This window comes from Rhinoderma darwinii, chromosome 8 (assembly GCF_050947455.1).
Source record: "Rhinoderma darwinii isolate aRhiDar2 chromosome 8, aRhiDar2.hap1, whole genome shotgun sequence".
Lineage (NCBI taxonomy): Eukaryota > Metazoa > Chordata > Amphibia > Anura > Rhinodermatidae > Rhinoderma > Rhinoderma darwinii.
The window spans coordinates 678148-704928 of record NC_134694.1 but is presented as its reverse complement, the minus strand read 5'-3'; the positions used below and the strand labels follow the sequence as shown (position 1 = coordinate 704928).

The following is a 26781-nucleotide window of genomic DNA, read 5'->3' as shown; positions in this document are numbered from 1 at the left end:
GCCGCAGATGACCATAATTATCGGCGCAGTCGCCACGCGTGGAAACCGTTTAACATAAAACCGTGATTACGGGAATCGGGTACAGCGCAATTTATAGAATAAAAACGGCAAAATATACAAAACATCTGAACCTGTAAAAAATGAACAAACAAAGCCACAGCGAGAAGGCAGCGCGGTGATGTGTGGGGCAGATTGTGTGGTGTCTGGAGGAATAATTACGTATTGTGATGACGAGAAATCCCTGTAGGTAAGAGGTGGTCACGGCTGCCGCAGAGCATCATGGGACGTGTCGTCCGGCGCTGATAGATAATTTGCTACTTTCTATATAATTGGAGATAATCGGACACGTTCTCGATCCTGCGGATTATACCCGTGTGGAGAGAAGTGTCGCGGTTCAGAGCGTCGCGGTCGCGCTGAGGCGTTACTTGCGGCCTGAGAGGATTCCTTGCAGCATGTCGATGGGTAGAGGGAAGATGATGGTGGAATTCTTCTCCGCGGCGATGGTGGTCAGTGTCTGCAGGTAACGTAGCTGCAATGCGGCAGGAGACTCTGAAATGACGATGGCGGCTTCCTTCAGAGCGCGGGACGCGTTCATTTCACCTTCTGCGGCAATTACCTGAGCGGAGGAAAAAATGATAAAACTATTGTTATACGGTCGTTCTATAACAGATCATACAGATATATACAGCTCCCATTGTAGAGAGCGCCCTCTAGTGGTGGCTGTATATATCTGTATGTAGTGAGCTCCCTCTAGTGGTGACTGTATATATCTGTATGTAGTGAGCTCCCTCTAGTGGTGACTGTATATATCTGTATGTAGTGAGCTCCCTCTAGTGATGACTGTATATATCTGTATGTAGTGAGCTCCCTCTAGTGGTGACTGTATATATCTGTATGTAGAGAGCTCCCTCTAGTGGTGACTGTATACATCTGTCTATAGTGAGCTCCCTCTAGTGGTGGCTGTATATATCTGTATGTAGTGAGCTCCCTCTAGTGGTGATTGTATATATCTGTATGGAGAGCGCCCTCTAGTGGTGACTGTATATATCTGTATGTAGTGAGCTCCCTCAAGTGGTGACTGTATATATCTGTATGTAGTGAGCTCCCTCTAGCGGTGACTGTATATATCTGTATGTAGTGAGCTCCCCCTAGCGGTGACTGTATATATCTGTATGTAGTGAGCTCCCCCTAGTGGTGACTGTATATATCTGTATGTAGTGAGCTCCCTCTAGTGGTGACTGTATATTTCTGTATGTAGTGAGCTCCCTCTAGTGGAGGCTGTATATATCTGTATGTAGTGAGCTCCCTCTAGTGGAGGCTGTATATATCTGTATGTAGTGAGCTCCCTCTAGTGGTGACTGTATATATCTGTATGTAGTGAGCTCCCTCTAGTGGTGGCTGTATATATCTGTATGTAGTGAGCTCTGTATATATCTGTATGTAGTGAGCTCCCTCTAGTGGTGGCTGTATATATCTGTATGTAGTGAGCTCTGTATATATCTGTATGTAGAGAGCTCCCTCTAGTGGTGGCTGTATAGATCTGTATGTAGTGAGCTCCCTCTAGTGGTGGCTGTATAGATCTGTATGTAGTGAGCTCCCTCTAGTGGTGGCTGTATAGATCTGTATGTAGTGAGCTCCCTCTAGTGGTGGCTGTATATATCTGTATGTAGTGAGCGCCCTCTAGTGGTGGCTGTATATATCTGTATGGAGAGCGCCCTCTAGTGGTGACTGTATATATCTGTATGTAGTGAGCTCCCTCTAGTGGTGACTGTATATATCTGTATGTAGTGTGCTCCCTCTAGTGGTGGCTGTATATAGCTGTATGTAGTGAGCTCCCTCTAGTGGTGACTGTATATATCTGTATGTAGTGAGCTCCCTCTAGTGGTGATTGTATATATCTGTATGGAGAGCGCCCTCTAGTGGTGACTGTATATATCTGTATGTAGTGAGCTCCCCCTAGCGGTGACTGTATATATCTGTATGTAGTGAGCTCCCCCTAGTGGTGGCTGTATATATCTGTATGTAGTGAGCTCCCTCTAGTGGTGGCTGTATATATCTGTATGTAGTGAGCTCTGTATATATATCTGTATGTAGAGAGCTCCCTCTAGTGGTGGCTGTATAGATCTGTATGTAGTGAGCTCCCTCTAGTGGTGGCTGTATAGATCTGTATGTAGTGAGCTCCCTCTAGTGGTGGCTGTATATATCTGTATGTAGTGAGCTCCCTCTAGTGGTGGCTGTATATATCTGTATGTAGTGAGCGCCCTCTAGTGGTGGCTGTATATATCTGTATGTAGTGAGCTCCCTCTAGTGGTGACTGTATATATCTGTATGTAGTGAGCTCCCTCTAGCGGTGACTGTATATATCTGTATGTAGTGAGCTCCCCCTAGCGGTGACTGTATATATCTGTATGTAGTGAGCTCCCCCTAGTGGTGACTGTATATATCTGTATGTAGTGAGCTCCCTCTAGTGGTGGCTGTATATATCTATGTAGTGAGCGCCCTCTAGTGGAGGCTGTATATATCTGTATGTAGTGAGCTCCCCCTAGTGGTGACTGTATATATCTGTATGTAGTGAGCTCCCTCTAGTGGTGGCTGTATATATCTATGTAGTGAGCGCCCTCTAGTGGAGGCTGTATATATCTGGATGTAGTGAGCTCCCTCTAGTGGAGGCTGTATATATCTGTAGGTAGTGAGCTCCCTCTAGTGGTGACTGTATATATCTGTATGTAGTGAGCTCCCTCTAGTGGTGACTGTATATTTCTGTATGTAGTGAGCTCCCTCTAGTGGTGGCTTTATATATCTGTATGTAGTGAGCTCCCTCTAGTGGTGACTGTATATATCTGTATGTAGTGAGCTCCCTCTAGTGGTGACTGCATAAATCTGTATGTAGTGAGCTCCCTCTAGTGGTGGCTGTATATATCTGTATGTAGTGAGCTCCCTCTAGTGGTGGCTTTATATATCTGTATTTAGTGAGCTCCCTCTAGTGGTGACTGTATATATCTGTATGTAGTGAGCTCCCTCTAGTGGTGGCTGTATATATCTGTATGTAGTGAGCTCCCTCTAGTGGTGGCTGTATATATCTGTATGTAGTGTGCTCTCTCTAGTGGTGGCTGTATATATCTGTATGTAGTGATCTCCCTCTAGTGGTGGCTGTATATATCTGTATGTAGTGAGCTCCCTCTAGTGGTGACTGTATATATCTGTATGTAGTGTGCTCCCTCTAGTGGTGGCTGTATATATCTGTATGTAGTGAGCTCCCTCTAGTGGTGACTGTATATATCTGTATGTAGTGAGCTCCCTCTAGTGGTGACTGTATATATCTGTATGTAGTGAGCTCCCTCTAGTGGTGATTGTATATATCTGTATGGAGAGCGCCCTCTAGTGGTGACTGTATATATCTGTATGTAGTGAGCTCTGTATATATCTGTATGTAGAGAGCTCCCTCTAGTGGTGGCTGTATATATCTGTATGTAGTGAGCGCCCTCTAGTGGTGGCTGTATATATCTGTATGTAGTGAGCTCCCTCTAGTGGTGACTATATATCTGTATGGAGAGCGCCCTCTAGTGGTGACTGTATATATCTGTATGCAGTGAGCTCCCTCTAGTGGTGACTGTATATATCTGTATGTAGTGTGCTCCCTCTAGTGGTGGTTGTATATAGCTGTATGTAGTGAGCTCCCTCTAGTGGTGACTGTATATATCTGTATGTAGTGAGCTCCCTCTAGTGGTGACTGTATATATCTGTATGTAGTGAGCTCCCCCTAATGGTGACTGTATATATCTGTATGTAGTGAGCTCCCTCTAGTGGTGGCTGTATATATCTGTATGTAGTGAGCGCCCTCTAGTGGAGGCTGTATATATCTGTATGTAGTGAGCTCCCTCTAGTGGTGAATGTATATATCTGTATGTAGTGAGCTCCCTCTAGTGGTGGCTGTATATATCTGTATGTAGTGAGCTCTGTATATATCTGTATGTAGTGAGCTCCCTCTAGTGGTGGCTGCATATAACTGTATGTAGTGAGCTCCCTCTAGTGGTGGCTGTATATATCTGTATGTAGTGAGCGCCCTCTAGTGGTGGCTGTATATATCTGTATGTAGTGAGCTCCCTCTAGTGGTGACTGTATATATCTGTATGTAGTGAGCTCCCTCTAGTGGTGGCTGTATATATCTGTATGTAGTGAGCTCTGTATATATCTGTATGTAGTGAGCTCCCTCTAGTGGTGACTGTATATTTCTGTATGTAGTGAGCTCCCTCTAGTGGTGGCTGTATATATCTGTATGTAGTGAGCTCCCTCTAGTGGTGGCTGTATATATCTGTATGTAGTGAGCTCCCTCTAGTGGTGGCTGTATATATCTGTATGTAGTGAGCTCCCTCTAGTGGTGGCTGTATATATCTGTATGTAGTGAGCTCCCTCTAGTAGTGACTGTATATCTGTATGTAGTGAGCTCCCTCTAGTGGTGGCTGTATATATCTGTATGTAGTGAGCTCCCTCTAGTGGAGGCTGTATATACCTGTATGTAGAGAGCTCCCTCTAGTGGTGGCTGTATATATCTGTATGTAGAGAGCTCCCTCTAGTGGTGGCTGTACATATCTGTATGTAGAGAGCTCCCTCTAGTGGTGGCTGTATGTAGTGAGTGCCCTCTAGTGGTGGCTGTATATATATCTGTATGTAGTGAGCTCCCCCTAGTGGTGGCTGTATATATCTGTATGTAGTGAGCTCCCTCTAGTGGTGGCTGTATATATCTGTATGTAGTGAGCTCCATCTAGTGGTGACTGTATATATCTGTATGTAGTGAGCTCCCTCTAGTGGTGGCTGTATATATCTGTATGTAGTGAGCTCCCTCTAGTGGTGGCTGTATATATCTGTATGTAGTGAGCTCCCTCTAGTGGTGGCTGTATATATCTGTATGTAGTGAGCTCTCTCTAGTGGAGGCTGTATATATATCTGTATGTAGAGAGCTCCCTCTAGTGGTGACTGTATATATCTGTATGTAGTGAGCTCCCTCTAGTGGTGACTGTATATATCTGTATGTAGTGAGCTCCCTCTAGTGGTGGCTGTATATATCTGTATGTAGAGAGCTCCCTCTAGTGGTGACTGTATATATCTGTATGTAGTGAGCTCCCTCTAGTGGTGACTGTATATATCTGTATGTAGTGAGCTCCCTCTAGTGGTGACTGTATATATCTGTATGTAGTGAGCTCCCTCTAGTGGTGGCTGTATATATCTGTATGTAGTGAGCTCCCTCTAGTGGTGGCTGTATATATCTGTATGTAGTGAGCTCCCTCTAGTGGTGGCTTTATATATCTGTATGTAGTGAGCTCCCTCTAGTGGTGGCTGTATATATCTGTATGTAGTGAGCTCCCTCTAGTGGTGGCTTTATATATCTGTATGTAGTGAGCTCCCTCTAGTGGTGACTGTATATATCTGTATGTAGTGAGCTCCCCCTAGTGGTGACTGTATATATCTGTATGTAGTGAGCTCCCTCTAGTAGTGACTGTATATATCTGTATGTAGTGAGCTCCCTCTAGTGGTGACTGTATATATCTGTATGTAGTGAGCTCCCTCTAGTGGTGACTGTATATATCTGTATGTAGTGAGCTCCCTCTAGTGGTGGCTGTATATATCTGTATGTAGTGAGCTCCCCCTAGTGGTTACTGTATATATCTGTATGTAGTGAGCTCCCTCTAGTGGTGGCTGTATATATCTGTATGTAGTGAGCTCCCTCTAGTGGTGGCTGTATATATCTGTATGTAGTGAGCTCCATCTAGTGGTGACTGTATATATCTGTATGTAGTGAGCTCCCTCTAGTGGTGGCTGTATATATCTGTATGTAGTGAGCTCCCTCTAGTGGTGGCTGTATATATCTGTATGTAGTGAGCTCCCTCTAGTGGTGGCTGTATATATCTGTATGTAGTGAGCTCCCTCTAGTGGTGGCTGTATATATCTGTATGTAGTGAGCTCTCTCTAGTGGAGGCTGTATATATATCTGTATGTAGAGAGCTCCCTCTAGTGGTGACTGTATATATCTGTATGTAGTGAGCTCCCTCTAGTGGTGACTGTATGTAGTGGGCGCCCTCTAGTGGTGGCTGTATATATCTGTATGTAGAGAGCTCCCTCTAGTGGTGACTGTATATATCTGTATGTAGTGAGCTCCCTCTAGTGGTGGCTGTATATATCTGTATGTAGTGAGGTCCCTCTAGTGGTGACTGTATATATCTGTATGTAGTGAGCTCCCCCTAGTGGTGACTGTATATATCTGTATGTAGTGAGCTCCCTCTAGTGGCGGCTGTATATATCTGTGTGTAGTGAGCTCACTCTAGTGGTGGCTGTATATATCTGTATGTAGTGATCTCCCTCTAGTGGTGGCTGTATATATCTGTATGTAGTGAGCTCCCTCTAGTGGTGACTGTATATATCTGTATGTAGTGAGCTCCCTCTAGTGGTGGCTGTATATATCTGTATGTAGTGAGCTCCATCTAGTGGTGACTGTATATATCTGTATGTAGTGAGCTCCCCCTAGTGGTGACTGTATATATCTGTATGTAGTGAGCTCCCCCTAGTGGTGACTGTATATATCTGTATGTAGTGAGCTCCCTCTAGTGGCGGCTGTATATATCTGTGTGTAGTGAGCTCACTCTAGTGGTGGCTGTATATATCTGTATGTAGTGATCTCCCTCTAGTGGTGGCTGTATATATCTGTATGTAGTGAGCTCCCTCTAGTGGTGACTGTATATATCTGTATGTAGTGAGCTCCCTCTAGTGGTGGCTGTATATATCTGTATGTAGTGAGCTCCCCCTAGTGGTGACTGTATATATCTGTATGTAGTGAGCTCCCTCTAGTGGCGGCTGTATATATCTCTGTGTAGTGAGCTCCCTCTAGTGGTGACTGCAGGCAGCAGAATGTTATATGGCTGTGGGGTAAGCGGGTTAATTGTAGCTCCGCCCCCTATGAGACAATAGTTTGACGGTCACTTTCATTGTCTTGGTGGTCCCGGATTAAATGCTCGTAGCATCTTAACAGTCTGACAAGAATGATATCTGCCGGAGTGGGGAGCATTGTCCTCACTCACGTCTTGCGGATATCCGGTAGTGAATGTGGGATTGACCCCTGCATGGCCGGCTAGAAGTGTGTGACTGTAGCTTACAGTCTGGACAAGGGTTAATCAGCAGTAATATTTACACCCTGTATGAGATGCCAGGACCGCTCAATGCTGGAAGCTGCTGCCACCGCTAATCCTGCAGATGCCTAGTAAAGACTGGTATGTACTGGGACAATGCCGAAGCTGAAAATAGCCGACAGCCTGGGAAATCCTACAAACTGAAGAGATCAGGTGCGGTAGAACTGTACAGGGATTATCCCATAATAGAAAAACAGCGGCATGGCTTGTGTCTAGGATTACAGCACCGATACATTAAAGAAATTAAGGCTGAGCTGCAATACCACACGTTACCTGGGAACATAGATCCTTCTACTCGGCATCTGCACACATAGTTACATCCTGTATTATACTCCAGAGCTGCACTCACTATTCTGCTGGTGGAGTCACTGTGTACATACATTACTTATCCTGTACTGATCCTGAGTTATATCCTGTATTATACTTCAGAGCTGCACTCACTATTCTGCTGGTGGAGTCACTGTGTACATACATTACTTATCCTGTACTGATCCTGAGTTATAGCCTGTATTATACTCCAGAGCTGCACTCACTATTCTGCTGGTGGAATCACTGTGTACATACATTACTTATCCTGTACTGATCCTGAGTTATATCCTGTATTATACTCCAGAGCTGCACTCACTATTCTGCTGGTGGAGTCACTGTGTACATACATTACATTACTTATACTGTACTGATCCTGAGTTATATCCTGTATTATACTCCAGAGCTGCACTCACTATTCTGCTGGTGGAGTCACTGTGTACATACATTACATTACTTATCCTGCCCTGATCCTGAGTTATATCCTGTATTATATTACAGAGCTGCGCTCACTATTCTGCTGGTGGAGTCACTGTGTACATACATTACTTATCCTGTACTGATCCTGAGTTATATCCTGTATTATACTCCAGAGCTGCACTCACTATTCTGCTGGTGGAGTCACTGTGTACATACATTACATTACTTATCCTGTACTGATCCTGAGTTATATCCTGTATTATACTCCAGAGCTGCACTCACTATTCTGCTGGTGGAGTCACTGTGTACATACATTACTTATCCTGTACTGATCCTGAGTTATATCCTGTATTATACTCCAGAGCTGCACTCACTATTCTGCTGGTGGAGTCACTGTGTACATACATTACTTATCCTGTACTGATCCTGAGTTATATCCTGTATTATACTCCAGAGCTGCACTCACTATTCTGCTGGTGGAGTCACTGTGTACATACATTACTTATCCTGTACTGATCCTGAGTTACATCCTGTATTATACTCCAGAGCTGTACTCACTATTCTGCTGGTGGAGTCACTGTGTACATACATTACATTACTTATCCTGTACTGATCCTGAGTTATATCCTGTATTATACTCCAGAGCTGCACTCACTATTCTGCTGGTGGAGTCACTGTGTACATACATTACTTATCCTGTACTGATCCTGAGTTATATCCTGTATTATACTGCAGAGCTGCACTCACTATTCCGCTGGTGGAGTCACTGGGTACATACATTACATTACTTATCCTGTACTGATCCTGAGTTACATCCTGTATTATACTCCGGAGCTGCACTCACTATTCTGCTGGTGGAGTCACTGTGTACATACATTACTTCTCCTGTACTGATCCTGAGTTACATCCTGTATTATACTCCAGAGCTGCACTCACTATTCTGCTGGTGGAGTCACTGTGTACATACATTACTTATCCTGTACTGATCCTGAGTTACATCCTGTATTATACTCCAGAGCTGCACTCACTATTCTGCTGGTGGAGTCACTGTGTACATACATTACTTATCCTGTACTGATCCTGAGTTACATCCTGTATTATACTCCAGAGCTGCACTCACTATTCTGCTGGTGGGGTCACTGTGTACATACATTACATTACTTATCCTGTACTGATCCTGTGTTATATCCTGTATTATACTCCAGAGCTGCACTCACTATTCTGCTGGTGGAGTCACTGTGTACATACATTACATTACTTATCCTGTACTTATCCTGAGTTACATCCTGCATTATACTCCAGAGCTGCACTCACTATTCTGCTGGTGGAGTCACTGTGTACATATATGACTAGTGTTGAGCGTGTCATAACTGTGGCTGCAGTGAGAGGGTTAATAGTTTTGCTTCCTCCTTTGGTCGGTGCCGCTCTCTGCCTGGTGAAATATGTGGGGGGACTGGTTCCTTCTGTAGTATCGGGCGTATCTGTATCTGTGCGGTGTAAAGTTAGCACACTTATTTTCTGAAATACTCTGTGCTGCTTTAACATGGTGATGATTTACCTTGGCTCTGGCCTCTCGCGTGGCCTCGGCCTCTGCAGCCATCGCCCTCTGCAGCTGGACAGGTAACTTGACGTCCTTGATCTCCACACGCTCCACCTTTATACCCCAGTCGTCTGTGGCTACGTCCAGGGTGGACTGCAGGGAGAGGACAGAGAGGTTGATACTCGCTGTTATCTCACGTTGGCGCCATTGCTCGTCCGCTTATCGTTTCATCTTGCTGGAGAAGTTTTGTTACAATGTGTCAGTTTGAGCTGGTGTGTGCCAGCGTCACTTACCTGCATGTTGTGAGCGATCTCCTCGCGGTCAGACAGGATCTGGGACAGGTTCTTTGTACCCAGCACGTTCCTCAGGGTGGTCTGTGCCAGGAGACGAGTGGCAGAATCTGCGTTGGTGATATTGGCCACAGCCAGGGTGGCGTTCTGGACCCGGTAGTACACCACGCCGTCCACGCTGACCGTCACCGAGTCCTTAGTGAGGATCTGACAGACACGGGGGAGAGTAAGACGTCCTGATCGCTGACCACCACAATGTAATCACTCGTATTTCCAAGATCTCTGCTAGCTGTCACTTAATAGGAATATTCCTGTTTACACAGCTGAGTGTTTGTTACAATGTTTCAGTGCAGGTATGAGCTATCGGTCTGGAGTCATTGTTTGCACTGATACAATGCAACAAAGCCCTGATTGTGTGACAGTAACGGGGGTACGCTGGCTGCAGACCGGGTGTACAGGTGACTCCTCAGCCATAGACGAGCCACGTATACATAATCCCCGGAGATCACGCTGCCCTCGTGCAGCAGCTACTTACCTCTTGGGGTGGGATGTCGAATGAGATGGTCCTCATATCCACCTTGATGAAGCTGTCGGTGCACGGCAAGACGAAGAAGAGACCTGCAGGTGAATGACATGAGTATCGTTGTGTGTACGCTGCGCTGTGACATTGTAACGCAGCGATCAGGTGACCACCTTTTCTGTTGTGAAGTTCTTATTTACAGCAAGAGGCTAAAACCTTGTACTGCTCGCAGATGATTATCTACACTGATACAATGTAGCAAAGCTTCCTCTGTGAGAAGCATGGGTTTTTAGCCTCTGGCTATAAATGTATCCATTCACTTACAGCAAGTAGAGATGTTGAACATTGTAATGACATGAAACACAAAGGAGCTTATTTACTACTCAGATTGAGGCGGAGTTCTGGTGTACGTCCTGTGCGCCACATTTATTAACGTTGACACTTTTTTCGGCGCTCAGCCGGGGGCGTGGCTTAAAATGTAAAACCATCCGCCCGCCTAGGGGCAGCTTAAGAGAGAGGTGTCTAGCGAGATGCGCCAAATTGATCACACAGCGAGCGCCACCTTGATAAATTTGGTGCATTTCCTGACTGCCCGGTCCTGCGATTACACCGCTCAGTAAATCTGCCCCAGTGACTATTATGAAGCTTAATTTACATAGGACTGCGCCAGCCCTTTAACTGAAGTTCCTCTTACCCTCTGCCTGGCAGAACATTATATGTAAATGTGTAATAACCTGGTCCCTTTGCTCCTCCCCGCAGGATCCGTCCCAGCCTGAAGATGATCGCCCGCTCGTATTCCTTCACGATCTGAAAGCAGAAGAGAACACGTCACAGCAGAGAGCGGGTAATGTGGGGGGGGGGGGGGTCTGACCCTGGGACCCCCGTTACTAGCACAGTGAGTGCTGCACCTCTGCTGATCTGGGGGGGGGGGGGGGTGATGGGCCATCAATGTATGGAGCAGTGGGGGCTACTTGTAAAAATAACATCGGGGTTGTAATGGAGGCGGAGTTATCCTTTCAGCAGGGGGCGGGGTGATTGTATCCTGTATATACAGTGAGCGGCAGCGGCCTTACCTTTATACACATCCATACTGATATTGGAAAGGTGAGCATGACGAAGAAGAAGGAGACGATCACCAGGATCCACCCGCAGCACCCGAGTCCCACGTCCGAATCTACTACGAGGTAAGATACAGAGATCAGTGATGTCACCTGCAGGTAGTGGCCATGAGATACAGAGATCAGTGATGTCACCTGCAGGTAGTGGCCATGAGATACAGAGATCAGTGATGTCACCTGCAGGTAGTGGCCATGACCGGGCCAGTAATATACAGAGATCAGTGCTGTCACCTGCAGGTAGTGGCCATGAGATACTGGGATCAGTGATGTCACCTTCAGGTAGTGGCCATGACCGGGCCAGTAAGATACAGAGATCAGTGATGTCACCAGCAGGTAGTGGCCATGAGATACAGGGATCAGTGATGTCACCAGCAGGTAGTGGCCATGAGATACAGAGATCAGTGATGTCACCTGCAGGTAGTGGCCATAAAATAGAGATCAGTGATGTCACCTGCAGGTAGTGGCCATGACCGGGCTGATAAAATACAGAGATCAGTGATATCACCAGCAGGTAGTGGCCATGAATGGGCTTGTAAAATACAGGGATCAGGGATGTCACCAGCAGATAGTGGCCAGGACCGGGCCAGTAAGATACAGAGATCAGTGATGTCACCAGCAGGTAGTGGCCAGGACCGGGCCCGTAAGATACAGAGATCAGTGATGTCACCAGCAGGTAGTGGCCATGACCGGACCAGTAAGATAGAGATCAGGGATGTCACCAGCAGGTAGTGGCCATGACCGGGCAAGTAAGATACAGAGATCAGTGATGTCACCAGCAGATAGTGGCCAGGACCGGGCCAGTAAGATACAGAGATCAGTGATGTCACCAGCAGGTAGTGGCCAGGACGGGGCCAGTAAGATACAGAGATCAGGGATGTCACCAGCAGGTAGTGGCCATGACCGGGCCAGTAAGATACAGAGATCAGGGATGTCACCAGCAGGTAGTGGCCAGGATCGGGCCAGTAAGATACAGAGATCAGGGATGTCACCAGCAGGTAGTGGCCAGGACCGGGCCCGTAAGATACAGAGATCAGTGATGTCACCAGCAGGTAGTGGCCATGACCGGGCCAGTAAGATAGAGATCAGGGATGTCACCAGCAGGTAGTGGCCATGACCGGGCAAGTAAGATACAGAGATCAGTGATGTCACCAGCAGGTAGTGGGCAGGACCGGGCCAGTAAGATACAGAGATCAGTGATGTCACCAGCAGATAGTGGCCAGGACCGGGCCAGTAAGATACAGAGATCAGGGATGTCACCAGCAGGTAGTGGCCAGGACCGGGCCAGTAAGATACAGAGATCAGTGATGTCAACAGCAGGTAGTGGCCAGGACCGGGCCAGTAAGATACAGAGATCAGTGATGTCACCAGCAGGTAGTGGCCAGGACGGGGCCAGTAAGATACATAGATCAGTGATGTCACCAGCAGATAGTGGCCAGGACCGGGCCAGTAAGATACAGAGATCAGGGATGTCACCAGCAGGTAGTGGCCATGACCGGGCCAGTAAGATACAGAGATCAGTGATGTCACCAGCAGGTAGTGGCCATGACCGGGCCAGTAAGATACAGAGATCAGGGATGTCACCAGCAGGTAGTGGCCAGGACCGGGCCAGTAAGATACAGAGATCAGTGATGTCACCAGCAGGTAGTGGCCAGGACCGGGCCCGTAAGATACAGAGATCAGTGATGTCACCAGCAGGTAGTGGCCATGACCGGGCCAGTAAGATAGAGATCAGGGATGTCACCAGCAGGTAGTGGCCATGACCGCGCAAGTAAGATACAGAGATCAGTGATGTCACCAGCAGGTAGTGGCCAGGACCGGGCCAGTAAGATACAGAGATCAGTGATGTCAACAGCAGGTAGTGGCCAGGACCGGGCCAGTAAGATACAGAGATCAGTGATGTCACCAGCAGGTAGTGGCCAGGACCGGGCCAGTAAGATACAGAGATCAGTGATGTCAACAGCAGGTAGTGGCCAGGACCGGGCCAGTAAGATACAGAGATCAGTGATGTCACCAGCAGGTAGTGGCCAGGACGGGGCCAGTAAGATACATAGATCAGTGATGTCACCAGCAGATAGTGGCCAGGACCGGGCCAGTAAGATACAGAGATCAGGGATGTCACCAGCAGGTAGTGGCCATGACCGGGCCAGTAAGATACAGAGATCAGGGATGTCACCAGCAGGTAGTGGCCAGGACCGGGCCAGTAAGATACAGAGATCAGTGATGTCACCAGCAGGTAGTGGCCAGGACCGGGCCCGTAAGATACAGAGATCAGTGATGTCACCAGCAGGTAGTGGCCATGACCGGGCCAGTAAGATAGAGATCAGGGATGTCACCAGCAGGTAGTGGCCATGACCGCGCAAGTAAGATACAGAGATCAGTGATGTCACCAGCAGGTAATGGGCAGGACCGGGCCAGTAAGATACAGAGATCAGTGATGTCACCAGCAGATAGTGGCCAGGACCGGGCCAGTAAGATACAGAGATCAGGGATGTCACCAGCAGGTAGTGGCCAGGACCGGGCCAGTAAGATACAGAGATCAGTGATGTCACCAGCAGGTAGTGGCCAGGACGGGGCCAGTAAGATACAGAGATCAGGGATGTCACCAGCAGGTAGTGGCCATGACCGGGCCAGTAAGATACAGAGATCAGGGATGTCACCAGCAGGTAGTGGCCAGGATCGGGCCAGTAAGATACAGAGATCAGGGATGTCACCAGCAGGTAGTGGCCAGGACCGGGCCAGTAAGATACAGAGATCAGTGATGTCACCAGCAGGTAGTGGCCAGGACGGGGCCAGTAAGATACAGAGATCAGGGATGTCACCAGCAGGTAGTGGCCATGACCGGGCCAGTAAGATACAGAGATCAGGGATGTCACCAGCCGGTAGTCGCCATGACCGGGCCAGTAAGATATAGAGATCAGGGATGTCACCAGCAGGTAGTGGCCATGACCGGGCCAGTAAGATACAGAGATCAGTGATGTCACCAGCAGGTAGTCGCCATGACTGGGCCAGTAAGATACAGAGATCAGGGATGTCACCAGCAGGTAGTGGCCAGGACGGGGCCAGTAAGATACAGAGATCAGGGATGTCACCAGCAGGTAGTGGCCAGGACCGGGCCAGTAAGATACAGAGATCAGTGATGTCACCAGCAGGTAGTGGCCAGGACCGGGCCAGTAAGATATAGAGATCAGGGATGTCACCAGCAGGTAGTGGCCATGAATCCTGCTGTAATCCCGTGCCCCCCCACTGATGAGGAATCCTGCTGTAATCCCGTGCCCCCCCCACTGAAGAGGAATCCTGCTGTAATCCCGTGCCCCCCCACTGATGAGGAATCCTGCTGTAATCCCGTGCCCCCCCACTGATGAGGAATCCTGCTGTAATCCCGTGCCCCCACACTGATGAGGAATCCTGCTGTAATCCCGTGCCCCCCCACTGATGAGGAATCCTGCTGTAATCCCGTGCCCCCCCACTGATGAGGAATCCTGCTGTAATCCCGTGCCCCCCCACTGATGAGGAATCCTGCTGTAATCCCGTGCCCCCCCACTGATGAGGAATCCTGCTGTAATCCCGTGCCCCCCCACTGATGAGGAATCCTGCTGTAATCCCGTGCCCCCCCACTGATGAGGAATCCTGCTGTAATCCGGTAGTTTCCTCGCCACAATCATGTCTGGGGGAGGGGGGGGGGGGTCACATAACTATCACCTCCATCATCTCGGGGGTCTCCCGGCTCCTCGTCACTGTGATGATTGTTCTCTCTGTCGGCACGTTACACCGTAATCTCGGGCGCGGTACAGATAACGCCGTGTTTATTATTTCACGGTCGCCGCGCAGAACACACACAGCCCGGGCGCCGCCTAGTGGTCATATAAACCACTAATCCTGCGTGTCACATGACTGAACGCTGGTCATTATATGTGTATTACAGGGTCCTCCAGGGTGGCACTGCCTCTATCCAGCGTCCAGCACTACATAACACTGCCCTGCAGACTGTACAGAGATCAGCGGCGCTATACTGGACATTTCTGCAGCAGCACAGAGGAATCCAGGAGGAGGCACACTGGCAATGTAATACACTCAGCTGCTGCAGAACCTCATTTGAAACCGGGAGAAAGCACCTGACATAATTGAATGACTGATAACGAGCAGCGCCCCTCCCCCTATACATGATAAGAGTATCACACGTCATCAGGGAGTTGTCCTGCAGGCCCGTGACTAATAACCTTATAATTTACAGGGGGGGGGGTGTGTTATCCCACATATAATCTCCTGCGCCCGCGACACGTTATTATTGTGTAACGCTGCAGGATATCGTTACCTAATGTGCAATGTCCTGCAATGTCACAAGAGAAGATGACGTCACAGGAACATTAACAGAAGCGACTGTCCCAACCCAAGTCCCATAAACTGTGTGTGTGTGTATATATATACCTGTACTAGAGACCCCTCCACCTGTATATAATATATAACCATACACCTGTACTAGAGACCCCTCCACCTGTATATAATATATAACCATACACCTGTACTAGAGATCCCTCCACCTGTGTATAATATATAACCATACACCTGTACTAGAGACACCTCCACCTGTATATAATATATAACCATACACCTGTACCAGAGACCCCTCCACCTGTATATAATATATAACCATACACCTGTACTAGAGACCCCTCCACCTGGATATAATATATAACCATACACCTGTACTAGAGACCCCTCCACCTGTATATAATATATAACCATACACCTGTACCAGAGACCCCTCCACCTGTATATAATATATAACCATACACCTGTACTAGAGACCCCTCCACCTGGATATAATATATAACCATACACCTGTACTAGAGACCCCTCCACCTGTATATAATATATAACCATACACCTGTACTAGAGACCCCTCCACCTGTATATAATATATAACCATACACCTGTACTAGAGACCCCTCCACCTGTATATAATATATAACCATACACCTGTACTAGAGACCCCTCCACCTGTATATAATATATAACCATACACCTGTACTAGAGACCCCTCCACCTGTATATAATATATAACCATACACCTGTACCAGAGACCCCTCCACCTGTATATAATATATAACCATACACCTGTACTAGAGACCCCTCCACCTGGATATAATATATAACCATACACCTGTACTAGAGACCCCTCCACCTGTATATAATATATAACAATACACCTGTACCAGAGACCCCTCCACCTGTATATAATATATAACCATACACCTGTACTGGAGACCCCTCCACCTGTATATAATATATAACCATACACCTGTACTAGAGACACCTCCACCTGTATATAATATATAACCATACACCTGTACCAGAGACCCCTCCACCTGTATATAATATATAACCATACACCTGTACTAGAGACCCCTCCACCTGTATATAATATATAACCATACACCTGTACCAGAGACCCCTCCACCTGTATATAATATATAACCATACACCTGTACCGGAGACCCCTCCACCTGTATATAATATATAACCATACACCTGTACCGGAGACCCCTCCACCTGTATATAATATATAACCATACACCTGTACCGGAGACCCCTCCACCTGTATATAATATATAACCATACACCTGTACTGGAGACCCCTCCACCTGTATATAATATATAACCATACACCTGTACTGGAGACCCCTCCACCTGTATATAATATATAACCATACACCTGTACTAGAGACCCCTCCACCTGTATATAATATATAACCATACACCTGTACCGGAGACCCCTCCACCTGTATATAATATATAACCATACACCTGTACTGGAGACCCCTCCACCTGTATATAATATATATCCATACACCTGTACTGGAGACCCCTCCACCTGTATATAATATATAACCATACACCTGTACTAGAGACCCCTCCACCTGTATATAATATATAACCATACACCTGTACTGGAGACCCCTCCACCTGTATATAATATATAACCATACACCTGTACTAGAGACACCTCCACCTGTATATAATATATAACCATACACCTGTACTGGAGACCCCTCCACCTGTATATAATATATAACCATACACCTGTACTAGAGACCCCTCCACCTGTATATAATATATAACCATACACCTGTACCAGAGACCCCTCCACCTGTATATAATATATAACCATACACCTGTACTAGAGACACCTCCACCTGTATATAATATATAACCATACACCTGTACTGGAGACCCCTCCACCTGTGTATAATATATAACCATACACCTGTACTAGAGACCCCTCCACCTGTATATAATATATAACCATACACCTGTACTAGAGACACCTCCACCTGTATATAATATATAACCATACACCTGTACTAGAGACACCTCCACCTGTATATAATATATAACCATACACCTGTACTAGAGACACCTCCACCTGTGTATAATATATAACCATACACCTGTACTAGAGACCCCTCCACCTGTATATAATATATAACCATACACCTGTACTGGAGACCCCTCCACCTGTATATAATATATAACCATACACCTGTACTGTAGACCCCTCCACCTGTATATAATATATAACCATACACCTGTACCGGAGACCCCTCCACCTGTATATAATATATAACCATACACCTGTACTAGAGACCCCTCCACCTGTATATAATATATAACCATACACCTGTACCGGAGACCCCCTCCACCTGTATATAATATATAACTGTATATAATATATAACCATACACCTGTACTAGAGACCCCTCCACCTGTATATAATATATAACCATACACCTGTACTAGAGACCCCTCCACCTGTATATAATATATAACCATACACCTGTACTGGAGACCCCTCCACCTGTATATAATATATAACCATACACCTGTACTAGAGACCCCTCCACCTGTATATAATATATAACCATACACCTGTACTAGACACCTCCACCTGTATATAATATATAACCATACACCTGTACTAGAGACACCTCCACCTGTATATAATATATAACCATACACCTGTACCAGAGACCCCTCCACCTGTATATAATATATAACCATACACCTGTACTAGAGACACCTCCACCTGTATATAATATATAACCATACACCTGTACTGGAGACCCCTCCACCTGTGTATAATATATAACCATACACCTGTACTAGAGACCCCTCCACCTGTATATAATATATAACCATACACCTGTACTAGAGACACCTCCACCTGTATATAATATATAACCATACACCTGTACTAGAGACCCCTCCACCTGTATATAATATATAACCATACACCTGTACTAGAGACTCCTCCACCTGTATATAATATATAACCATACACCTGTACAAGAGACCCCTCCACCTTTATATAATATATAACCATACACCTGTACTAGAGACACCTCCACCTGTATATAATATATAACCATACACCTGTACTAGAGACCCCTCCACCTGTATATAATATATAACCATACACCTGTACTAGACACCTCCACCTGTATATAATATATAACCATACACCTGTACTAGAGACCCCTCCACCTGTATATAATATATAACCATACACCTGTACTGGAGACCCCTCCACCTGTATATAATATATAACCATACACCTGTACTGGAGACCCCTCCACCTGTATATAATATATAACCATACACCTGTACTGGAGACCCCTCCACCTGTATATAATATATAACCATACACCTGTACTAGAGACACCTCCACCTGTATATAATATATAACCATACACCTGTACTGGAGACCCCTCCACCTGTATATAATATATAACCATACACCTGTACTGGAGACCCCTCCACCTGTATATAATATATAACCATACACCTGTACTAGAGACACCTCCACCTGTATATAATATATATCCATACACCTGTACTAGAGACCCCTCCACCTGTATATAATATATAACCATACACCTGTACTAGAGACACCTCCACCTGTATATAATATATAACCATACACCTGTACTGGAGACCCCTCCACCTGTATATAATATATAACCATACACCTGTACTAGAGACCCCTCCACCTGTATATAATATATAACCATACACCTGTACTAGAGACCCCTCCACCTGTATATAATATATATCCATACACCTGTACTAGAGACCCCTCCACCTGTATATAATATATAACCATACACCTGTACCAGAGACCCCTCCACCTGTATATAATATATAACCATACACCTGTACCGGAGACCCCTCCACCTGTATATAATATATAACCATACACCTGTACTGGAGACACCTCCACCTGTATATAATATATATCCATACACCTGTACTAGAGACCCCTCCACCTGTATATAATATATAACCATACACCTGTACTAGAGACACCTCCACCTGTATATAATATATATCCATACACCTGTACTAGAGACCCCTCCACCTGTATATAATATATAACCATACACCTGTACTAGAGACCCCTCCACCTGTATATAATATATATCCATACACCTGTACTAGAGACCCCTCCACCTGTATATAATATATAACCATACACCTGTACTAGAGACACCTCCACCTGTATATAATATATAACCATACACCTGTACTGGAGACCCCTCCACCTGTATATAATATATAACCATACACCTGTACTGGAGACCCCTCCACCTGTATATAATATATAACCATACACCTGTACTAGAGACACCTCCACCTGTATATAATATATATCCATACACCTGTACTAGAGACCCCTCCACCTGTATATAATATATAACCATACACCTGTACTAGAGACACCTCCACCTGTATATAATATATAACCATACACCTGTACTGGAGACCCCTCCACCTGTATATAATATATAACCATACACCTGTACTAGAGACCCCTCCACCTGTATATAATATATAACCATACACCTGTACTAGAGACCCCTCCACCTGTATATAATATATATCCATACACCTGTACTAGAGACCCCTCCACCTGTATATAATATATAACCATACACCTGTACCAGAGACCCCTCCACCTGTATATAATATATAACCATACACCTGTACCGGAGACCCCTCCACCTGTATATAATATATAACCATACACCTGTACTGGAGACCCCTCCACCTGTATATAATATATAACCATACACCTGTACTGGAGACCCCTCCACCTGTATATAATATATAACCATACACCTGTACTGGAGACCCCTCCACCTGTATATAATATATAACCATACACCTGTACTGGAGACCCCTCCACCTGTATATAATATATAACCATACACCTGTACTAGAGACCCCTCCACCTGTATATAATATATAACCATACACCTGTACTAGAGACCCCTCCACCTGTATATAATATATATCCATACACCTGTACCAGAGACCCCTCCACCTGTATATAATATATAACCATACACCTGTACTAGAGACACCTCCACCTGTATATAATATATATCCATACACCTGTACTAGAGACACCTCCACCTGTATATAATATATATCCATACACCTGTACTAGAGACCCCTCCACCTGTATATAATATATAACCATACACCTGTACTGGAGACCCCTCCACCTGTATATAATATATAACCATACACCTGTACTGGAGACCCCTCCACCTGTATATAATATATAACCATACACCTGTACTAGAGACACCTCCACCTGTATATAACCATACACCTGTACTAGAGACCCCTCCACCTGTATATAATATATAACCATACACCTGTACTAGAGACACCTCCACCTGTATATAATATATATCCATACACCTGTACTAGAGACACCTCCACCTGTATATAATATATAACCATACACCTGTACTAGAGACCCCTCCACCTGTATATAATATATAACCATACACCTGTACTAGAGACCCCTCCACCTGTATATAATATATAACCATACACCTGTACTAGAGACCCCTCCACCTGTATATAATATATAACCATACACCTGTACTAGAGACCCCTCCACCTGTATATAATATATAACCATACACCTGTACTAGAGACACCTCCACCTGTATATAATATATATCCATACACCTGTACTAGAGACACCTCCACCTGTATATAACCATACACCTGTACAGTGAAGGAAATAAGTATTTGATCCCTTGCTGATTTTGTAAGTTTGCCCGCTGTCAAAGTCATGAACAGTCTAGAATTTTTAGGCTAGGTTAATTTTACCAGTGAGAGAGAGATTATATAAAAAAAAACAAAACAGAAAATCACATTGTCAAAATTATATCTATTTATTTGCATTTTGCACAGAGAAATAAGTATTTGATCCCCTACCCTTCTACATCTACTAACCCTACAACCCCGACCCTACTAGACCTACTGACCCTGCAACCCTGACCCTACTAGATCTACTGACCCTACTAGACCTACTGACCCTGCAACCCCAACCCTACTAGATCTACTGACCCTGCAACCCAGACCCTACCAGATCTACTGACCCTACTAGATCTACTGACCCTGCAACCCCGACCCTACTATATCTACTGACCCTGCAACTCCGACCCTACTAGATCTACTGACCCTGCAACCCTGACCCTACTAGATCTACTGACCCTGCAACCCCGACCCTACTAGATCTACTGACCCTACTATATCTACTGACCCTGCAACCCCGACCCTACTAGATCTACTGACCCTGCAACCCCGACCCTACTAGATCTACTGACCCTGCAACCCCGACCCTACTAGATCTACTAACCCTGCAACCCCGACCCTACTAGATCTACGGACCCTGCAACCCCGACTCTACTAGATCTACTGACCCTGCAACCCCGACCCTACTATATCTACTGACCCTACTATATCTACTGACCTTGCAACCCCGACACTACTAGATCTACTGACCCTGCAACCCCGACACTACTAGATCTACTGACCCTGCAACCCCGACCATACTAGATCTACTGACCCTGCAACCCAGACCCTACTAGATCTGACCCAGCAACCCCGACCCTACTAGATCTACTGACCCTGCAACCCCAACCCTACTAGATCTACTGACCCTGCAACCCCGACACTACTAGATCTACTGACCCTGCAACCCCGACACTACTAGATCTACTGACCCTGCAACCCCGACCCTACTAGATCTACTGACCCTGCAACCCAGACCCTACTAGATCTGACTCTGCAACCCCGACCCTACTAGATCTACTGACCCTGCAACCCCAAACCTACTAGATCTACTGACCCTGCAACCCCGACCCTACTAGATCTACTGACCCTGCAACCCCGATCCTACTAGATCTACTGACCCTGCAACCCCAACACTACTAGATCTACTGACCCTGCAACCCCGACCCTACTAGATCTACTGACCCTGCAACCCCGATCCTACTAGATCTACTGAACCTGCAACCCCGATCCTACTAGATCTACTGAACCTGCAACCCTGACCCTACCAGATCTACTGATCCTGCAACCCCGACCCTACTAGATCTACTGACCCTACAACCCCGACCCTACTATATCTACTGACCCTGCAACCCCGACACTACTAGATCTACTGACCCTACTATATCTACTGACCCTGTGGTACTGTGCAGTGTATACAGAGCTGACCGCAGAGAGAAGTGGTACTGTGCAGTGTCTATACATTCAGACTAATGAGGAATAGGCCTTATTCACACGAACTTGTTTAACATCCGTGATCCGCGCGTCGCACGGACCTATGTAAGTCACTGGGGCCGATCAGACAGTCCGTGTATCCCCTGTGTCCGGTGTATCCGGTGCGTCCGTGTAGCCGCTGCGTCCGGTGTGTCCGGTGTGTCCGTGTAGCCGCTGCGTCCGGTGTAGCCGCTGCCTCCGGTGTGTCCGTGTAGCCGCTGCGTCCGGTGTAGCCGCTGCGTCCGGTGTAGCCGCTGCGTCCGGTGTGTCCGTGTAGCCGCTGCGTCCGGTGCGTCCGCTGCGCCCGGTGAGTCCGGTGTATCCTCTGTGTCCGTGTATCCGCTGTGTCCGGTGTATCCGCTGTGTCCGGTGTATCCGCTGTGTCCGGTGCGTAGAGTTCACGACATGTCCGATACGTGCCCGTTTTTCCCGCACACATTGAAGTCAATCCCGCGCAGCACGTGAAGCACTTCCGTGTGTCGCTCGTGGGTCGCGCTGCAGCAGATCAAGAAATGAAGGAAAAAATAAAAGCACCTCCTTCATTTCATATTCTAAACGTCAAAACCGCGTGTCACAAGGACGGCGAATGAGAGAATCCCGCAGCACACACTGACGACACGCAACTGCAACACGCAAAACGCAGGCTGGTGTGAATAAGGCCTTACACTTCTAGTGCTTTGACTTTATCAGGTTGCTCAGCACAACTTCCAGATCTCAAGCAAACAAGATAATGACACAGTGCGCGGTCTCGTGGAAATACATAGGCGGTGGGGGAGGGGTCCTCGCAGGTGGCGGACTCGGCCTATACAACCCACATGGGGCCGACGACATGATTTGCATCTCATAGAAAAATAACCTGTCTATTTCGGGTGCGTTCACACAGAGTTTTTTGACGCGGAGACCGCTCCGCAAAACACGCCAAAAAACGGCCGAAAATGCCTCCCATTGATTTCAATGGGAGGTGGGGGCAGTTTTCTCCCGCGAGTGGTAAAACCAGCTCGCGGGAGAAAAAAGAGACAGGCCCTGTCTTCGCGCGATTACGCCTCTGACCTCCCATTGACATTAATGGGAGGCAGAGAAAGCAGCGAAAAACTGTGTGTGAACCCGGCCTTACTGAAGAGTGTAGGTCCACAGAAGCCGCAGATCACAACCTATAGGAGGTCTGGAGGACAGGAGGGGGGGGAGGGGGCACGGAGGACAGGAGGGGGGGAGGGGGCACGGAGGACAGGAGGGGGGAGGGGCGCTGTAAGGGAACGTTCCTTTTCGGTACACGGGGTGCATTACTCGTCTGCTGTGAGATGATGGATCCATTTATGTCTTATTAGGGCAGTGATCCCCCCTCCCCCAGCATATTCACACCTCCAGGTAAGATGAGAGAACTGCTGGGGGACTACAAGTCTCAGACTCCCCCGTTCAGGTATGGAGAGGTAATAGAGGGGGGTCCGGGACCATAACCCTACAATGAACACTCCCTCTGCAGCAGTTTTTCGGGGGCCCCACATTCTGAATAGTGGCCCCTGTAACCTGGCGGATCCTGTCAGCAGCGCACACTTCTCACGGATGACGCGGTGCACGGACTGCACAGAGACTGCGATTGGCTGATTATAGAGCGCACGGGTCACATGACCTGACAGAGCGACCAGGAGCAGAGGGGAGCGGCTCCCGGCAGGATCATGTGACCGTGTATGAACGCTCCGCGCGGCCGGCACAGCAGAGGAGCCTCCGAGGAGATGACAGCGCGGAACTGACATCATCGCTGGGGGCGGGTCTTACAGGTGGGCGTGGTCTGCGGCTCCTGACATCTCTAATGTGACGCTAATTCTGACCCGATCCCTCCAACCTGATAAATATGGCGCACAAATGCGACTAACAGGCCCCGCCCCACAGATCCTGGCCACACCCCTCTAGAAAGTCACAATTCAAAAGACGCTCAATCTGCTCCAGAGGGACTCCGGTCCCGTCAGGTGGGGGGCAGGGATCTCATCAGGGATCAGAAGAACTACAACCACCAGCATGTCCTGTCATGGTGAGAGCTGGGGGTCACAGGTCATCATTCTGAAGCCAATAAGTATTAACCCCCTGTCCACCATTGGGGAGATTTGAGCTCTGCCCCCCCAGTAGCCCCCGGACACGTGATTCTTACTTAAGTCTCCGTTGGTGTCCACGATCCTGCGCGGCTTCTGCTCGCCGTCGGCCATGCTGCCAGCTCTGGAGGGGAAGAAGTGACAAGATTCTTCCTGAGCCGCCTTTATATCCTGCAGACCGAACATAACACAGGATCAGCTCCCCTCCCCCGGAGTCACAGCCCGCCACACCCCCTGCCGCCCCGGGGAACACAAACACAGCGGAGATCACAGCAACAACGTGACACAACGGAGATCACAGCAACAATGTAACACAACGGAGATCACAGCAACAACGTGACAAAACGGGGATCACAGCAACAACGTGACACAACGGAGATCACAGCAACAACGTGACACAACGGAGATCACAGCAACAACGTGACACAACGGAGATCACAGCAACAACGTAACACAACGGAGATCACAGCAACAATGTAACACAACGGAGATCACAGCAACAATGTAACACAACGGAGATCACAGCAACAACGTGACACAACGGAGATCACAGCAACAACGTAACACAACGGAGATCACAGCAACAATCTAACACAACGGAGATCACAGCAACAACGTGACACAACGGAGATCACAGCAACAACGTGACACAACGGAGATCACAGCAACAACGTGACACAACGGAGATCACAGCAACAACGTGACACAACGGAGATCACAGCAACAATCTAACACAACGGAGATCACAGCAACAACGTGACACAACGGAGATCACAGCAACAACGTGACACAACGGAGATCACAGCAACAACGTGACACAACGGAGATCACAGCAACAATCTAACACAACGGAGATCACAGCAACAATCTAACACAACGGAGATCACAGCAACAACGTGACACAACGGAAATCACAGCAACAACGTGACACAGCGGAGATCACAGCAACAACGTGACACAACGGAGATCACAGCAACAACGTGACACAACGGAGATCACAGCAACAACGTGACACAACGGAGATCACAGCAACAACGTGACACAACGGAGATCACAGCAACAACGTGACACAGCGGAAATCACAGCAACAACGTGACACAGCGGAGATCACAGCAACAACGTGACACAACGGAGATCACAGCAACAACGTGACACAACGGAGATCACAGCAACAACGTGACACAACGGAGATCACAGCAACAACGTGACACAACGGAGATCACAGCAACAACGTGACACAGCGGAGATCACAGCAACAACGGAGATCACAGCAACAATCTAACACAACGGAGATCACAGCAACAAAGTAACACAACGGAGATCACAGCAACAACGTAACACAACGGAAATCACAGCAACAACGTGACACAGCGGAGATCACAGCAACAACGTGACACAACGGAGATCACAGCAACAACGTGACACAACGGAGATCACAGCAACAACGTGACACAGCGGAGATCACAGCAACAACGGAGATCACAGCAACAATCTAACACAACGGAGATCACAGCAACAAAGTAACACAACGGAGATCACAGCAACAACGTGACACAGCGGAGATCACAGCAACAACGTAGATCACAGCAACAATCTAACACAACGGAGATCACAGCAACAAAGTAACACAACGGAGATCACAGCAACAACGTGACACAGCGGAGATCACAGCAACAACGTGACACAACGGAGATCAC

The 26781-nt window shown here is 47.2% G+C and overlaps 1 protein-coding gene across 2 annotated transcripts; it reads right to left on the bottom strand.

The window, feature by feature from the left end:
• Positions 1-75: 75 nt before the first annotated feature.
• Positions 76-25282, bottom strand: STOM (stomatin). 2 transcript variants are annotated; one of them, XM_075834585.1, is made up of 7 exons: positions 25144-25282; positions 11328-11431; positions 10989-11061; positions 10270-10352; positions 9738-9941; positions 9463-9597; positions 76-616 (listed from the first exon to the last, which is right to left on the bottom strand). In XM_075834585.1, exons 1-7 carry the CDS (start codon positions 25268-25270, stop codon positions 422-424), a joined length of 921 nt encoding a protein of 306 aa, XP_075690700.1. In that variant the 5' UTR covers positions 25271-25282; the 3' UTR covers positions 76-421. The 2 variants fall into 2 exon arrangements, with proteins under 2 accessions (XP_075690700.1, XP_075690701.1); XM_075834586.1 differs by having other exon boundaries at positions 11328-11428.
• Between the last annotated feature and the right edge of the window lie 1499 nt (positions 25283-26781).

Coding starts and splice junctions, on each gene's coding strand:
- STOM (XM_075834585.1), bottom strand. CDS start 25,270: ATGTTCGGTCTGCAGGATATAAAGGCGGCTCAGGAAGAATCTTGTCAC. Junction 11,062..11,327: donor CAGTATGGATGTGTATAAAG/GTAAGGCCGCTG, acceptor TTCTGCTTTCAG/ATCGTGAAGGAATACGAGCG. Junction 617..9,462: donor CGCGAGAGGCCAGAGCCAAG/GTAAATCATCAC, acceptor TCCTCCGCTCAG/GTAATTGCCGCAGAAGGTGA.